Below are 18,933 nucleotides of genomic sequence, written 5' to 3'. Positions count from 1 at the left end.
GAAAATTTTCTGTGACAAAAACAAGAAAAGATGGAACAAGGATGTGCTCAGCCAATACCAAACTACAGAGGTGGGGGTCGTTTTATGGTCCAATTGGAGAGGTTTATATCAGATCATGATACAACTAAACTTAGTATAAGTTCTGAAAGTAAACCATTTACCCGAAGTCACATTTTTCAAAATATGAAATAGTTAACTTAGAACAGGGTTCTCAAGGTGTGGTCTCAGAACCAGCATCAACCGCAAACTTGTTAGAAATGCAAATTATCAGCCCCCACCCCACCAAACCTACTAAATCAGAAATTCCTGGGTGGGCTCCAAAAACGGTTTTAAAAGTCCTGCAGGTGATTCTGATGCACACTTACATTTGAGAACCCTGGCTCAGAACTCAAGACACCTCCCCTGGACCTGATATCACAAGTCCGAGGGAGCTGAATGGAAAAGGAGTAGTTCGTACTCTACAAGGTGTAATTCAAAGAGGAACAAAAGAGCACTGCCTGTTCCCCCAACTGACCCAAGAAATGCCCGCATTTCTGAAAATTAGGGCAACATCTTTCAGTTAAGACACTGTCACTAAAAAGTCACTATGCCCTTTAATACGCCAACACATCATTGATCTTACTCCTCAGCTGTCACTTGACAGAGAGCCTGGATATGAAGGAAAGCGTAATGTGGCATATCATATGACAGATCAGGGTTAAAGTGGACCAAGTGGAGAAGAGTCCCAAGCTCTCATCCTAAAGGGATGAAAGACAGGCCCGGGTGGGACCCTACGGTGAGGGAACTCTGGAGAGGCAATGATGCTTCCAGCACATAGAGAAAGGGATGCTCAAAGAAACAATTTGTCATCATTAATGTCTTGAGCAGCAGTTAACTATCAATTAGTTGAGGAGATGGTCTCCCCTGGCTTCTTGGAACAGAACACAGTCTAAACTGGAAAGGTAGTTGTTTGCCACTGATTAGCATTCCACACCCATTTTATACATAGATGTGACTCACGTTCAAACTAATGAACTAGGGGACTCTCTTTGGTGCCCTCTCCTTACAGCACCCTCATTTTCCTAACATGAAATCTACAAATTCAGATCCTGACGTTCGTAAGCCTCAGTTGGCAGAACTTATAGATAGATTTAATATGTCTTTGCAATGCTCTTATATGTTTCACTTACAGAGCACGTAAATAAGACATTTTACTAACACGTACATCAAAAGTTTGACATTAATCTTTTAAAACTCTGCTAAAGTACTTAATCACTACAAGAGTATTCAAAAGCACATAATTTCATATTCAACAGACAACATTAAAACCTCTTTCTTGGGGCTGGCTTGGTGGCGCAGCAGTTGAGTTCGCACATTCTGCTTCGGCGGCCCGGGGTTTGCTGGTTCGGATCCCAGGTGTGGACATGGCACTGCTTGGCAAGCCATGCTGTGGTAGGCGTCCCACATATAAAGTAGAGGAAGATGGGCACGGATGTTAGCTCAGGGCCAGTCTTCCTCAGCAAAAAGAGGAGGATTGGCAGCAGATGTTAGCTCAGGGCTGATCTTCCACAAAAAAAAAAAAAAGCAAAAAAAAACCTCTTTCTCATAAACACTATTACTGTACTACATACATGTTAACATTTTTATTATATGTTACCTTTCTCAAAGTCTTTCTACATGCCTTTTAAAAACTCAGTTGAGGGTAAAACTCAACACAGACTGGTTTTTAAAAATTATGACAGGGCCGCCCAGTGCCGCAGCAGTTAAGTTCCCATCCTCCACTTCGGCGGCCCAGGGTTCACCAGTTTGGATCCCAGATGCGGACGTATGCACCACCTGGCAAGCCATGCTGTGGCAGGTGGGCCACATATAAAGTAGAGGAAGATGGGCACAGATGTTAGCTCAGGGCCAGTCTTCCTCAGCAAAAAAGAGGAGGATTGGTGGCAGATGTTAGCTCAGGGCTAATCTTCCTCAAAAAAAAGAAAAAAGAAATTAAAAAATCATGACAAAAACGTGACTTAAAATGTAAGATGGACATGGTAGCAATTAAAGTTGATGTGCCAGTGACCACAGGAAATGCAAACGTCTTGATTCCTGGAAGCATTCCTCCTAGAAGGGAGCAAACGTCCATGGACAACAGTCCCACATTGTGCTATTCTATCAGTTGACAGGTGACATTTTAACCTCTAACCAAGCATAGCAAGACGATTCAAAATTAAGGTTGACACTTTGTCCTTTAACTAGATCCAAAGTCCTGCAGGGGTCTCCCTGCCTGATGTTATACCATATGTGCAAACTCAGACACAGCAGGCAGGGTTACGCAGGATGCCTCTGTACTCTGCCATTCTCCAGCTTCCTGTTGTTTTTGGAGCAGCCCTAACTTTAGCTAAACATAACCTTTCTGGGTGGATCATTTTTAGCGAGAGAATCCGCCTTCTAGCAGAGCAGTCTGTATGTTGACTGCATGTCTGAAGCATTGCCAACTATGGAATTCAGAGAACTCACTGGTTTGGTATTTTGCAGTTTTTATGAAACACACCCATTTTAGGAAAAACTCATAAAATAAACTTACTTACCACTTTAGTTTTTAGGAATAAAATCCAAACAATTATGGAATGAACAACAGGAGGAATTCTTTTTGAAGCGTTTGTCAACTGATCTACCATTAATTGATAGTGATAATGATAGTGATGAATGGCAGATTTTTCAAAACCTTTTCCATAATTCAAGCTACTTTTTTATTCAAAATTTACTATTATCTTGGGTAGTGGGATGTACTTACTTATTTGTGCCTTCAAGAGGTGTGAATGGGAAAAAGCCTCTTAGGTTTTACATTCAGAATTTTTTTTTGACAGATAGGAGAAATAATTAGGAGAAATGAGAGAATACCAACTCTAGTAATAAACTGCATCCTTAGCTTAATGTCAGTGGTTCTTACCAAGCCAGAGTTCACAAAAAGCATATACAAAGAAAACAAAACAGTCCTTTGAAAAATATATACAACTTCCCCAACGGTCTTTCCCCTTGACTTTTCCATAAAGTAGGACATTTAGCTCTATATAATTCCAAAAAATCTATACATGGCTTACAGAGGGAAGCATAAATCTCCTGGGTGTCAGATTCACTTCCTGGTGCCTTCCTTCATTATACATTTAAAGATAATCAATAAAAACTGATTTCTCTTTGTAAGCATTTTCCTGTTCTGCCAGAAATAATAGCAGTCCCTGCCCTAAAATGAAGGAAAAAAATGGAAAGTAACATTTACCATAAGAGGAGAAAAAGAAACTGCCTAAGCATTTTTCCTGAGCCAAGTGAAACACGAACAGCAAATCAAGTTTATTCGTAAAGAAAAAAATTTTAAATACTCCTGGCATTAGATCTATTCTTAAAATCTGCAGGATCAACAAGTTTTCCAACTCTGGATTTATATTTCAACTTTCAACAACCACCTCTTTATGTGTCCTAATAGTTTTACTGTATTTCTGTATGAATATCACATGCAAGACTGTTACTCGACGTCGAACACTGAAGCAGTAACAAGAGGACGGTTAAGTCCCCAGATTGCATCCTAGGGCAGAGATGCAAAACCACAGGGAAAAAAACAGATGAGAACAAAATTACATCCGGTGAGGAAATAAAGAACTGCAGACAACTCTATCTCGTCTCAAAACACAAAACTTTTTGCCACTTGTATTCTCAGCATAAGAATTTTCTTGTTTAAAATGTTACTTGAAAGTTTTATATTAAATACTCTGAAATAATCTGTTGGGGTTTCTCCAACATTGTAGACTCTATCTCAGAACTATCCATTTTTATTTCTTTTGCTTCTTCTGGATTTGTCACAAAAGACTGTAAGAAAACACCAAATGGAAGAGTAACAGACTTTTACTTTGTAAGGAAGTTACAAATATATTTTATACGTTTTCCTGGCTTCCTATTTCCCCTCACTCTATACTATCTATGAAGGTTGTCATATTTCCCCAGAGCAGATTATAAATCAGACAAGTTCAGCCCGTCAGGTTGAAAAATGGAGGTGAAAGGTGCAGTGGAAAATATATAAAGTATAATTAAAACCATATGACCAGAGATATTGAAGCAATACTTGTTGGAGGAAACCCAAGTAAAAATCAAACCTCTCCTGGTGTTAGTGAGACTACCCAGTCCATTTGGGCCAAGCACACATCATTTGCTAAATATTCTTTTTTTTCCCTTCACGGCAAGACCATCGAGGGAACTTCAATCCTAACCAGGTCATTAAGCCTACAGCTATCTTTGTAGCATAAAGAAATTCATGGTTGTTAATGTAAAACTGATCTCGCCTTTAAAACAGTTACCACTTACTCAGAAATATAGTTTAAGATTGGGCAAGGGTCAATTTTTCATCCATCAAACAGTATTAAAGACTCATGATGACAATGTTGAATCAAAAATCTTTTCTACGAAGAAGTCTTCAACTCTAAAGACCTGAGGATTCCAGAAAGACACAGATCATCTAATTGCTTACTGTTGAACATAAAGAGCAAGAAGCTATGAAATGCAGACTGTCTCCCCTACTACATTATAAACAACCTAGATATTACTGCCTCACGTAGGTGGTACTTAGCAGGCCAATGATGTATATATGTCTAAGGATGTGCAGGAATTAAGAGTTCTTGAAGTTGTAAAGCAATTCCAGTAAAAATCTTTGACTTTAACAATCTATCACCAAAGCAATTCCGTGCCTATTTCTCCCGAGCATTCCAAGTGTCAAGTATAGTAATCTCAGTAGACAACTGGAACATAATTTTCAATATTGCTTTGGGATTCTGGTAAACAACTCAAGTTTAGCAAGTCACTTACCCCCCAGAAACTGAATTCCTCCAGCCACTCTTCCCACAGTCCTGGAGATGAGCTCTGACACACAGCAACCCATGAGGGCAGTGAGAGCCACCAGGAGGAGGAGGCCACAACCCAGGCCTGTCACGATGGTACAGATCCTCCATTCTGCGCTGGGGATGCCCTGGAAGGAGGCATAGCGCCCACATTCCTCCACCATCACCATCATCTGCCGACTCTCATCATGCACAGGATATGAGCACCTCCGGAAAGTACCGAAGGACACAGGCTTGCCCAGCTGTGATCCCCAGAGCCAGTAAGGCATGAAGAACCCCACGCAGGAGGTGGCAGCACAAAGAAAAGAGAGCAAAGCCCAGATCGCCCCGGTACAAGTCAGGCTGGATGCCATCTTTCACCAGATAGGGCAATGAGGACCCAAAGTGACTGCCCTGGGACTACAGGAGTGAGGGAAGTTGTGAAATCACCAGGGAACCACAGGTAATCCACAGTTCTGTAATGGGGAGTGTCTATTAATGGAACAGGTCTTCAGTCTCACTGGGCATCAGGTTCCCATCTTCTGTAGTAAGGATGATGGTCCCTGGTAAAACAATAAGAAATATTAAAAGTTAAATGTTTTTAGAGACGTGATAACACCAATTCAGTTGGTCTACAACTTTCAGTTAATAAACATTCAAACTTGCCTCAACACTTCAAAAGCGGGATGAACTAATTCTATAAACTTCTCTATAATTCAAGTTTTGTCAAACTAGCTCAAAGCTTTTTCATTTCTTTATCTCCTATAAATGCTCCCAAATTAACTCTGACAGCTATTTACCTAAAGAAATTCAGGACTTTTATTTGCCATGCCAGTGAATTCATTTCATATCCTCACATTAAGGGTAATGTAGCATTTTTACTGGCAGCAAACATAATTCTGAATATTACAATAAAATGAACCATATCATGGTTTATTTGGCTTGGAAGTTCATGCTCATAATTCGCAGCAACTTTTCTGTGTCCCTTTAGGTGCAGTAACTCTCTGCATGAGCCCAAACAAAATAATTAAGATCATTTTCACAACTGCAGAGCACCATAAATTCAACAAACATTATGTAGTGTCTAGGCTCATAGAATGGATGGAACCATTAGGCACTCCCAGTTCTCACTCAGTAGCGTTTGTGAATTCCTTGGGTCTTAACTGTCTTCTAGTGAAAATGAAAGAAAGGCTGTGTATGACTTATTCTCCTGTCTGCAGTTTTGATTCAGTGGTTCCAATAAAATTAATGGAACCATCCCTCCTGCTGAATGATTGTCAGATTGTCTAATCTGAAAAGCAATCCATACTTTCCAGTATTCCACATCGAACCCCAGTCATTCAAATGGTTCCACCCCTCCTTCCCTTTCAGAAAGAGTTCCTGAACCATTTCCCACACTTTCCGTAAAGAAATGAATACAGCAGCACAGAGCCCACGCACCTTACATTTGCATGCCCAGAACTCTTAACTCCAGCTTTCTGAGTCCACAGCAAACTCCCTCTTCCCTCACCTCGCCCCTTTCCCAGCCCTCGCCCCTATCGTTTTCTTTCCACCCGCCGTCTTATTTCTAGTCCAATATGTCACTTTGGGGGAGCTCCGGCTACCTCTTTTTTTTTTTTTTTAAATCTTGTCAACTGCGGTCAGCGTTAATGGCTGAAGTTGGTCTGTCTGGGCCATGAGACTGGGGAAGACGAGCGCGGGGCGGCACCGGGGTAGGAGGGCCCTCATCTCCAGCTGGGGTAAGGCATCTCTCCCAGACAAGCCCATAGTCAGCCCCCTGCCGTGGCCTCGCCCGCCCTGCACCCTGAAAACACAATGCTCCCTCAACCCAAAAGGATGGAGAGGGGCATTTTCCAGCCGGCCCCCTGGCGAAGGGAGGGATAAGGATGGGAAGGCAGCACCCCCCGGAGGCAGACGCCAAGAGCGGACGCGGCAGGCAGCGAGAGGCCAGCGAGCAGCCAAGCTCAGGAAGTCCGGAGCCCGGGAGCAGCCCAACTCCGGCGGCGGGGACGAGGGGGCCCGGAGAGAAAGGAGCGCAGCCCACGCCCGCGGGGCGGCGAGCGCTTTACTCACATGGCCGGCGGGCGGCGGCCACCTTCTCTCCCGAGTTCGGGGCGCACGCACAACTTGCTGTCTTTCCCGGGCGGAACATCCACGGCAAAGAAGACGCTCCTTCCTTCGCCGCTGTCTTAACAGCCGCCGCGATCCCGGGCCCGACGTGGGAGAGCGAGCGGGCCGGACAGGAGGCGGAGAGTCCGCGGAGGACCGGCCGCGCGCGCCCAGCGGAGCCCCCGCTCCCCGCGTGTGTCCGGCGAGGCTCGGGCGGAGCGCTGTGGCCGCGCGGGCGCCCGGCTCGCAAGCAGCGGAGCGGCTCTCCCTTTGGCAGGCGAGGCACGCACCGCCTCCTCCCCTCCGCTGCCGAGCCCTCCTCTTTCTCCTGTCCCCTCCCCTCGCGCCGGCAGACCCACAGCAGACAGTCCGGGGACGCGGGGCGGCCGGCGACCTTCCCAGTCCGTGGGGTGGGGTGGGGTGGGGTGGGGTGGGGTGGGGTGGGGAGGGAAGGGGGCGCACCCCGCTGCTGACGGGGTGCAAGCTCAGCCCCCGGGGACAGATTTCGTGGCTCTCCAGCCCCAAGCCCTTTCGTGACCTCCTCTCGAGACTCCTTCAAAAAGAGTGGAGGAGGCAGGCAGACTGAAAAGTAGGGGAGAAAGTTGCTTGTCTCTCGGTTGCTCCCGAGGGGCCACGGAAGATGCGACACGTTCCCTGTCTGCTTTTCTGGGTCTGGTGTTTGGGGTTTAAGCTCCAGTTTCCTGCCGCATTTAGGAGATGTAGATAGAAGGAGACCCTTAAAGACTGGCTAAAATGACCCCTTTGAGCTTTCAGGAGTCTCCTGGAATGTAGTCACTTGGGAAGAAGATGAACAAGGCCAGTGTGGGCGTGGGAATGAGAGACAAGAGCGGAGAGCCCGAGGCTCTGCAACTCCATCAGGAGGCCGCCTTTGCAGACAGCCCAGGAAGAAGACAGGGGGAGACTTCCAGCGCGCCTCTCCCAAGAGATACTTTCTTTGGGAACTGCTTTCAAGGCCTTGCGCGCCCTCTCTCTCCCTCCCTCCCTCCTTTCTTCCCCTTCTCGCCCTCCCTTCCTTCCCTTCCATCCCCCTGTCTAATCAGTCTTGCAATCAATACCACCACTGAATTGCTTTTCTGAGACAACTGATTTTGATTTCCCCTCTGGAGTTGAGGTCTTTTTTGGCTTGTCATTAGCGCCAACACCTTTGGAAGTTTCGAGCTACTTTCAGTAGACGACAATGGGAGTCTCTGCTGCAGACAGTATTTTAAGAATCATGCCATCTGGGAACAGCGGTTTGTGAAGCAAATACTTCCTCAGATGCAGTTTATGAAGTGCTTTTTCAAAGTAGTTGAAAGAAATAAATGGGTAGGTATATATTCCATAGTAACTTTTCAAATTGCACCATTTTAATTAGCCGTGATGGTGTACATTTTCCCCAGAACTGCTGCTGGAGATGTGCGTTCTTTCATTATTATTTTGAAAGGCTTTGAGTAATTGGTTCCAACCCTTTTGAGGTCATAGACCTTTTTAAGAACATGATGAAACTGATGAGCCTCCTAGGAAAAAAATGCATGTATTAAGCTTTATCACAGCGGTTCTCAAGGGCGAGAAGGGAGAGTATGCCCCCCCAGGGGACATTGGCAAGGTCTGCAAATATTTTTGATTTTCATGGTCAGGGCAGTGCTACTGGCATCTAGTGGGTAGAAGCCAGGAATGTTGCCAAACACCCTACAATGAATGGGACTGCCCCCCAGAATTATCCAGCTGGAAATAGCAATAGTGCCAAGGTTGAGAAAACCTATTTCAGTGAAATATCAGATGATTTCCTGTTCCCCTGCAGCCCATCCGTGAATCCCAGATTCAGAATCCCTGATTTAAATCATCTTGTACAAATCACTGGTTATTGAGCTCAGCGACAGCATATTAACGATTGGTCTGACTTCCAGCTATGTACCACACCCTTAGTTATCACACAGAGCCTTCGTATCTATATAAAGTGCAGGTAGAAGATATGACTGTATAAAGACTAAATACTGATAGTGAGGTTCTGACTCACCTTCCACACAACCTGCTGGGGAAATTGGTCCAGGACACTTTCTCAAGCTTAGGGGTGTTCCAAGCAGTGAGGTGCATGGCTGCTATGACGTTTTTGATGTGTGCCAGTCACCACACTAACTTTTCTTTTAAATTACTTTATTCTCTAAAAAAAAAAAAAAATACGAAGAAGGTGTAATTATTATTTTACAGAAAGGTTAAGTAATTTTCCTGAGAACTTACAGCTAACAAGTGAACTTTAAAAAAATCTCATTATCTGCATTCTAATGAACAGAGTAAATGCCGTTGGAGAGATTCTGCCCAAGACAAAAAAGAAGATAGAGGAAGAGACTGGATTTTCAAGAAAATCTATCAGGACACAATATCAATTATTTGGGAAAGTGTAGTGTGTTATATACTGAGACTCGAATTTCTAACTTAAATGAGTGAATTTGGACAAATAGCGACCTTTCGGAGCCTACGTTTTCTCATTTGTATAAAGAAGTTGGAATAGATGATTTTTAATATTCTTCTAGCTCATGACTTCTAGTATCATGATTATGCAGGTACTCTTATTTACAAGAAGGAGTTTTGGGGTCATCTAAGTTTGTTCAGGTACATAATTTTATAGGTAAGTGTGCAGAGGCTCAGAATCCTTCCAGTGTCTTATCCAAAGCTGAGCTTAGAATCTCTGTATCCTTGATTTCTCTTTTCATTCCGCCATGTAATTATCTTCCCAAACTATAAAATCTTCTGAATTACTCCTTGGGTTCTTGTATGCATACTTAGAAGGCAAAATGCATTATAACATTTTTAAAACCCTTGCATTAAATTTGCACCTTCAAAGGATCCTTAAATTACTTCCCACCCAGAAGTTCCCACATAGCAGATGTCACTGATACCTCTTACTTCAGGTTTGAGTTTCTAGCATGTTTGGATAGTAGTCCCATTGAGTCATAAGATGAGATCATGAACATCAAAGTATGTGGAAAGCTGTAAAGCATCTACGACAACACTCTTGGTTGGCTACTCAGTATTAACTCCCAACCCTCCTCCCTTGTTCACTAGATACTTTTCTAACCTCCCTTAAAGCTAGTGGTGGCCACATGACCTTGTTCTAGCCAATGAGTCTACTGAGAAGATTTCTGAGGAAGATTGTATTCTCTGATAAAAGGAGAAAGCCTGAGAGAACAGTTCTCTCAGCATCCTGAGCTGCCTTTGGACACATTCTTGAAGGATGAGATGTTTGGAGCTATGGCAGCCTTCTTGTAACTGTGAGGGGAATCACAGAGATATAATCCTAGCACCTTAACATTGTGGAGCTGTACACCTCATTTTGAATTTTTTAAAAGTTAATTATAGATCGTCAACATGGTTTAAGTCATGGTTACTTGAATTTTCTACTTTTAGTATCAGAAAGCATTCCTAATTGATAAACACCTGTACAGATAAGACATATGCTCAATAACAGGAAAGACACATTAGTCAACATTGTATCCCAATGCTTGACAACAGAAGATAGATAATAATTGAACATTAACTGAAGGAATTAATGAACAAATCAATGTCATTGTGATTATTATCCTTGTTTAATGCAGCCTACAGAGTGGATATTTAACTTTTTGTTTTTTAAACAAATTGGGGGTTCTGGGTGAAATTAGGGAAGGAGTATGATAGTGGAAAACAGGAAACAGTACAAAGTCCATCCATCACTTTTGACCATTGGGGAGAGGTTGGAAAGGGAATTCTTCAGTTCACATTTGTGGCTGATCCTATAATTTGGCTGATACAATGTTCATTTCCAACCCTTTTCTTCCATATGTTTCTCTCCCATAGAAGCAATTAAAGCTAGAATCTCCATTTCCCAGCCTCCTTTCAAGTTTGAGTGGCCATGGGACAGTGCTAACTAATGAGACCAAAGTCGAGGGGTGCTGGCACCATCACATCCACTTTCTCTTTCTTCTACCCTAGAAAACGGACATGATAGCATCTTGTTGCACAGTAGCCATCTTTCAACCATGAGGTGACATGCATGAGGACAAAAGCCAGCACGCCAAGAATGATGGGGTGAAGTGGTAGAGTCTGGATCCTTGGTATCTTCGTTAGGCTGCTGTTATCCTCAGACTTCTCTTGGATAGGACCGATAACCCTTAGCTGGTTAAGTCACACTTATCAGCAATAAATGAGTACCTACTAGACTATTCGAACTAACTGTTCTCTTGCAGTCCAAGAGCCAGCACCACGGTAAAGTGGGTTAGACACAGCACGGAGACACTAAGCAGGGCAGAGAGGACAGAATGTTGCCAAGGGACAATTTATTCTCCAGCAAATGGTGGCTGCCACAGGCATTTGTTGTCAATAGCATGCAATACAGAAGATGCCCCTTTCTTAAAATCTGGGAATAGAAACAGGAACAGTTATGAAGATAGTTTTCAAAATGTCTTAGTCTTAAGTCTTAACATTGTTAAGTTAAGTCTTAACATTGAGAATTTTAAAAAGACAGAAATTCTCAGCATTATAAAATGGCCTGATACGAGAAGTTTTCTCTCAAATACAGACCAGCGAGAAAGAGATCAGGAAGGTGCAGGGTGCAAAAAGCCCCAGTAAAGGACGAAAGAGAGGCTCTAAATAGAGCCAGGGAGGAGTGTCATTCACTGCTCCTGGCTGTGGAGCCCATCAGCCCATTATCAGAATATATCATTTGTTCCTCCGCAGATGCTGTGAGATACCCCAAGAAATGCTCCACTAGCTGAAAAACTGGAATCACGGTTTTCAGTACAGAAGCGGTGAACAGGGGTTAAAATAACTAGTTTGAGATCATGGTAAATGCCTCCTTTTTGCCATTTCCTTCCTTCCTTCATTCCTAAACTACCTTTTCCTTCATGAATCCCTTCTTAAGACAACTCGAGATGGGTATTGCTGTGGTATTTTACTACACTGTGTCCATCTTACATATAGGGAAAAAATCTCATGAGACAAGTGACCTCTTAAGTTTCCTGGTCTCCATTTCACGTGGTCTCGGAGTGAGAGGTGTATTGCTGTTAGAATGCCTGTGCTCCCATTTTTATACATACAGTTACCATAGCTAACCCAACACCCTATTATAGTAGGGTTGCCTATTTCGTTTTCTATGCACTTTCTTTCCTGTGTTTGATAGACCCCTCCCCCTGTAGAAATTGCATATGTCTAGTTATGTACAATTTCTAAACATAGTGATTCATATGACTATTTTCCTCAGGAACTCTCATGGAAATAAGGTACATATAGTCCCTGGTCTGCTCCTAGGGGTGCTGTCTGCATTATTCATTTAAAGTTTGCAAATGACTTTGGAAATATAAAGTGCCATATAATTTCTCTATATTATTCTCTTATGAATTAAAGTAGGATACAAATTTTAAATCAGTAACTTATTCATAAGAAGAAAAAAATGTGGAATGTTAAATCACATTTAACATAGTAAATACTTCACATTAAACCATCAAAATGGAAAATGTCTGTAATACATTATCTATATTTTTCCTACATGACCCAGTATGCATTTTAAAGCAACACATAACTATGTTTAATATTGAATCAGTGTCATGCTTTTGCTACCTTTAAATTCTTTTTCTTTTTACTTTTAGTATCAAAAATCATCTCAGGCTTTTTCGGTGTTACGACTACGTTTTCTGTTTTTTAAAACATTTCCCAGAATATATGGAAAGATGAGTATAATAAGTTTTATAGAAAGAGACAAGAATTATTTTTTTGTGGATAATAATATGTGCCACTTGAGAGGTTCCCCACCCTAAATAGTGTGAGATGGCTGAACATACGACACCTGACACTGGACAGATGAGATGACAGCAGTTTATTAGTCACATATATTCACGGCTGGGGAAGGAGGATCCTGCACGTCATGTAAGGCCACACTTGGGTTGCCCTTGGGAGCAGAGTGAATCAGCAGGGGCTGTGAGAGACAGGCTTTCTAGTAACAAGAGGATGAAGTGACCCCTGGTTCCCACAAGATCATGTGACTGACTTGTTTGGATAATTTTGTGAGCTGGTAGGGCGATGAAACCCATTAGGTTGAGGACCAAGCAGGGTGCAGGTAAGCTGGCCAGTAGGGGAGCTAGTTGGGTGGGCAGCCTTTCTTTCTGTGTTGGGGGCATATCTGGCAAGAGCAGGGAAACTCACAGCTGGGCCTTTGGGGATTTGTTTCTACAGTATTTTAAAATCTTAAATCATCCCCTCTTCACCAAAATAAGATGCATTGCAAGGATTGAATGTGTTAATAAAATGACCTAGGAGCAGAAAGCCAAAACTTAAACACTTAATTTGGTATTACAATACTAACAAGGTTCAACGAACAGTGAATTTTCTAAAGTAAATAACTTCATATTACAGCCATTGTGAAATGGTTGAGGGGAAATGCTGCTTCCCCAGTTCTCTGGTTTTCCTCAGGAGAATGTTTTCTTAAATGCAGCTGGCCTCTTTCTGCTCATCTGAGCACCTGGGGCAAATGGAGACTCCGGGAGGAACCCCTTGTGTGCTTGGTTGGCTCTGCTCTTCGCTTGTGGGTGAATCTCCACGTGGGGCAGGAGTTGCCCCTGCAGCTCCGGGGCGCCCGCCCTCGTCCACACTGCTGAGACTGAAAGAGTGGGAAAATCTGCCGAGCTCTGGGGCTCAGTTAGCTGGCCCTTTGCCCATCAAGAAGCTCCGTCCTCCATGTCAGCCTTTATCAATAGTAATCGTGATATTTTGGTCTCCATCTGCCACTTTTCCCCTCAATTGGTTCAGATTGCAGCTGGGAAGAGAAGTGCTATTTATTCGCCTCCATCAGAGACTCCAATATCAACTATCACAAACTGAATGTAAGCATGTTTAAATATTAAGTAAATATTACTGTTTTATGACCAATATGCCAGCAACACCACTTCTGTACTAATGGGGTCAAGGAGAAAAGAGAGAACTTATTTTCAGCAGTTAGAGGTGAGTTGAACTGCCGAAGATTATATCTTAAATGCTGTGCTTGGGTGACTTGCCAACTAGAGTGAATGTGTGGATGAAAAGAGAATGCTATTTGGCTAGTTATGTCTTTGAAAGATCAGTGTCTCTGTGTGTTAAAAGCTAAAGAGCATGGGCGAGGTGACAAGAAGCAGAAGATACAAGAATAAAATAAAAATAGAATTAAGAGCAATATACAACATCAGCCATGTCAGCAGATAGACATTAGAAGTGGTGATGGGGGTGATAAACAGCAGAGGGAGGGGGAGGAGAGAGAGAGAGGGAGGAAAAGAGGGAAAGAGGGAGACAGTGACAGAGGGAGGGAGGGAGAGGGAGGAGACAGACAGAGATAGAGAGAGATAGAGAAAACAACTGTTCTGTTTCTGGGTTTTGGTTCTGTTTTGCTTTGTTTCCAGGGAGAGAGGGATAAATAGCAATGCTGTGTCTTCTACCTTGAAAGCACAGATATAGGGTACTTGCCATGTCTGCTGAGGGATGGGAAAGATAGGGATCCAATGACTCAATTGCTACTGCCTGAGTGTTAATATGCCAGAGGAAGACATTGGCATTAGGTTAGCAGTCGAAGGAACATTCACTATATGCAAAGAGATGATAAGCTATGTTGCCCAACCTTTTGTAAACTTGTATAGTAACAACCCAGTCTAATAAGTGGTGTTCAATATGATGCCTTTTCCAACTGTCTCAATTAGCCAATCCTTCCTCTATGCTTCCAATCAATTTATACCTACTTCCACTATAGAGCTTATGACATTCATTGCAATGATTTGGTTGTGAACATGTGTCCCAAACTTGATGGTTAGCTCTTCAAGAATTACCTTACTCATCCTGCTAGGCACATAGCAGGTGCTTACATTGTAAGGCCTAAAATTTCATGGGCTGCCTTGACAACTTTGAGCCTCTCAGGGCCCCAAAGGCCCAGCTGAGAGTTTCCCTGCTCTTGCCAGATATGCCCCCAACACAGAAAGAAAGGCTGCCCACCCAACTAGCTCCCCTACTGGCCAGCTTACCTGCACCCTGCTTGGTCCTCAACCTAATGGGTTTCATCGCCCTACCAGCTCACAAAATTATCCAAACAAGTCAGTCACATGATCTTGTGGGAACCAGGGGTCACTTCATCCTCTTGTTACTAGAAAGCCTGTCTCTCACAGCCCCTGCTGATTCACTCTGCTCCCAAGGGCAACCCAAGTGTGGCCTTACATGACGTGCAGGATCCTCCTTCCCCAGCCGTGAATATATGTGACTAATAAACTGCTGTCATCTCATCTGTCCAGTGTCAAGTGTCATATGTTCAGCCATCTCACACTATTTAGGATGGGGAAACTCTCTCTCATCAATAAGGTGAATAGCAGGTGATTAAAATGGTGCTGAATAAATTGATAAAATAATTAATGTCTGAACCCATATCATCTTATCATCTAAAAAGACTACATTATATACGTCTATGTTTTACTTAAAGACACATAATTATATAACATGCCTTGGAAATATTTCCATATAGCAAAAATTAAAAGTTTGGAATATGAAATCATTAGGTATCTAGAAATATATTAACCAAATCAGCCACTCCTTGATTTGTGTGGGTAAAACTTTACTATGTAATTGGAATAAACAATTACTTACAAATTATTAAAATTAAAATCTGGTGAGACTGAGGGATTTTTTTTCTTTTGGCTTATCTGTGTGTCCTAATCTTTCCTCAAATAACCTGGATTACTTACATTCTTAAAATGTTCAATTAGAAGCAGAAGTCATTCATCAATTAACGAGCTCTCTGAAGCACAGAATAACTAAATCTAACCCACTGCACAGAACGACTTACCAAGAAGCATATTTCAGGTCAGAGTAAGAAGGGTGGGAGTTTCCCCAAGTGGAACGTGCACTTCAAGACTTTTTGTGAACTCCAACATAGTAAATGTCCACTCAAAGAGCAGATCTGTGTGTCAGCAATGGTGTAGAAAACAATCCAGACCTGGTCTGAAGTCCTACTAGATTCTTTTCTGTTCCCTTCTGTTCTTCTGGGGTCCGTTTTCTCTTTAGCACTCCTGTAATAGCTTAAACCCACATCCAGAGAGGCCCCTATATTCATGCAAATTGCCTGGAGAAACTCTAGTCTCTCCTCACTAAGCTGTAGGTCTCACATCTGTCACCCCAGGGTTCTCACATCAAACCCCAAGGGGTAGAAGCCCTCTTTGTCTTCATCTCCAAAGTAAGACTCCAAAGTTTCTTTAAAGACGTAGAGGAGGACCAGGGAGGGGTTGCATTTCAGCACTGCAAAACCAGCCGTCTGAAATGGAATACCGGAATACTGGGCCTCTAGTCCTGGAGCCCATGTTGTGACGAGTTTGACAGGGGCTGCTGTCTCCTACTGCCACTGTCATTTTTCACAGCAGCCATGTGGGTCCCTCTTCCTGGACCCTCCCTTCTCAATTGCCTCTTCCTGCATCCCTAACTTTTTCTGAACCCTTTCAGACCTCTCTCCTAGGCTGCCCTTGGAAACTTAAGTCTCTGTTCCCTGTACTGTTTGAGCATCTCAGCTTTCCACCTTTTTCTCACTGTTGTGCATCCTCTGGGGTCATCACGGCCAAAGACACTACAACAGTTCCATCTCCCCCAATCCAAGTGAAAAATATGTTCTCTTGCTAAGGGGATTTAGATTTGTGCCTTCCTCAGGTGTTAACTGGCTCAAACATGAGTCTGCTTTTTAAAAATATAAAATAAACTTAAAATATATCATTAGACTATGTTTCAAAGCACACTTCTTTAAAAACAACAACTTTTCATCTGTTTAGCATGAGTTCCATATCATCCTAGAGACCCTTTGACCCAAAATATTAAGACAAAAAACCCCACATTATTACTGGTTTGAGAAAGAATATATAAAATACACCACTATGCTGTCTTCAAAAAAAATTTCTCTTTTCCAGGAAGAGTCAGAGCCAGCTTCTGACCATCATCATCAAAATCCACAGTGTGTTCAGCTGTGGAAAGAGCACTACATGAGGAGTCCAAGACCTGAGCTCAGACCCAGAGTCTGGATCTTGACGATACTAATAATGACTCAGACATGAGTTCGGTTATAACCCATTTACACAGGGCTGAGGCTTTACCTAATAAGGTTATTCACCACCATATCTGACCACTTACCTGAGATTAAATTAATCAATCAATTTATTCATATTAGTTAGTGGTAGAGCGTGAATGAATGTAGTGCTTGGATTCTAATGTGATTTTCCTGAATGTTAAGTATTTGTTTCTTTATACCAGAAGCCTCCTAGTGGCAGAAATGCAGCAAAAAGGAGATTGGACCTTCAGTACTTTTCCTTCCAGGCCTAAGCATGGATTAGGTTTCAGTCCAACCTTGTCTGACTTTTCTGCTAATAATTGGTTAACACCCAATGTCTGCACTCCTGACACATAACATGGGAGTAGACTTGGATTAGTATAGTTATATTGAAGATGGCATTAGGCCAAGAGAAGCCCACGTTCTATCTTTGCTATAAACTCCCTGTCAATTGTTTTCTCTCCCTTCACCTTTGTTTTTGTTTTTACGTATATGGCTATTATTTCTTTCATGGTCATGATGCTGAATCAGAAATGCGTATAATATACTTACTGCTAAACTTTGTCTTCACTTACCATGTGCTTTTGATCCAAAAGTGTCACAAGTCTTGTTTGAGCTTGGATTGTCTAGAAAACTAATAATTATAGTGTAGTGAAGAGAGGAAAGCCCTGGATTACTTAATTCAAAGGAGCCTTTGAGTCTGGTTAAGCAGAAGAGACAGGGAATAAACATCCGGTTTTTGATTGATGCTCCCTAACCTTCATTTTTGTCTGTAAAGAAGCAGAATAGGAAAAGGCACAAAAAGGAGCTCCAATAGGAGATCTAAACGCAGGGGTGGAAGTCAGCAACACCCAGCACTGGGCTTGGTCTAGCTACCAAATTGTTGCTTGATCTTAGCCACAAGGTAACAGTGTAAAGTGAGGGATCTGGTCACTGTATTGTTCTCTCCTCCAAAAAAAAAGGTTGCACAGTTCTATAATGAGACATAACATGAATACCAATAGCCAATCAGGCCAGTGTCAGGAAATTCCCTGCTGTAGCGTGTTAGCTAAAACCATATAAAATAAACATCTTGAGGGTTCAGTAAACCCCCACAGGGATGTAGGTGAAAAGATGCACCATTTTGCAATGGACTAACATTTTCCCTATTTCTTGTTCTTATGCTTCTTAGATAAAAACAACAGCCGAAAGCCTTAATAACAATTCTGTTGTACTTAATCAGTGCTAGAGAATGCTAGAACAACCTGACACGAAGCTTCTCGATGTAGTAAATTAATCCAAACCATCAATTTTGAATTGTTTATTTTCCCCAGTCAGGTTCTGCAGAATTTCTCTCCTGCCGTTTTAGAATTTATTTAGTAACAAAGAATCCAGCATGTTCAAATCTACAATAAAAGTGGGACCTACTCTTTTAAGATGAATTTCAGGGTGCTGTTATTCTGCCAGGAGCACGCAAAGATCAAGACTATTTTAGGGGTCATAGAATAGTGTAACAAACCTAAACCAAATTGCCTTTCTTGTTTTATATTAAAGAGAAAAGTTGTTTTGTTTTTTGGTCTGGATATTTTCCAAAGTTTCTTGGACTAAGTATTGATGTATAAGTAAAGGTAAATAGAAGTATCAGGTATCGCATAATGACTTGCTGCTACCAAGATAAGATTGATCTGAATTTGATTTAGCCATAGAATCACCTCCTACAGGAGGAAGGCCTGTTATGATTTAGAGCAGGCAGAGTCTGGGCTCTGTCACTTACTGCTTTTCTCAACTTGGATAAGTAAGTTATTTAGCCTGTCTAAAACTCAATTTGCTCATCTGTAAAATGGAGATAATAATATCTTCCCGTACTGTTATTCTAAAGACTAAACGAGATAACAGATATAAAGTACTTAAACCACAGTGTCAGGAACAGAGTAACTGCTCAATAAATGGTAG

The 18,933-nt window shown here is 42.3% G+C and overlaps 1 protein-coding gene across 15 annotated transcripts in view; it reads right to left on the bottom strand.

The window, feature by feature from the left end:
• LOC138918383 (LHFPL tetraspan subfamily member 6 protein-like) overlaps positions 1-7,042 on the bottom strand; it is a 334,036-nt gene extending 326,994 nt beyond the window's left edge. For all 15 annotated transcript variants that reach the window (XM_070239657.1, XM_070239649.1, XM_070239648.1 and 12 more), the window contains exons 1-2: positions 6,903-7,042; positions 4,819-5,392 (exon numbers count right to left, since the gene is read on the bottom strand). In XM_070239657.1, coding sequence (XP_070095758.1) covers positions 4,819-5,203 — 385 coding nt within the window. In that variant the 5' untranslated portion in view covers positions 5,204-5,392; positions 6,903-7,042. The remainder of the gene's footprint in view (positions 1-4,818; positions 5,393-6,902) is intronic.
• Between the last annotated feature and the right edge of the window lie 11,891 nt (positions 7,043-18,933).

Source organism: Equus caballus, chromosome 17, assembly GCF_041296265.1.
Source record: "Equus caballus isolate H_3958 breed thoroughbred chromosome 17, TB-T2T, whole genome shotgun sequence".
NCBI lineage: Eukaryota > Metazoa > Chordata > Mammalia > Perissodactyla > Equidae > Equus > Equus caballus.
Note: the sequence above shows the minus strand (reverse complement) of the source record. Positions and strands in the feature narration are given on the sequence as shown.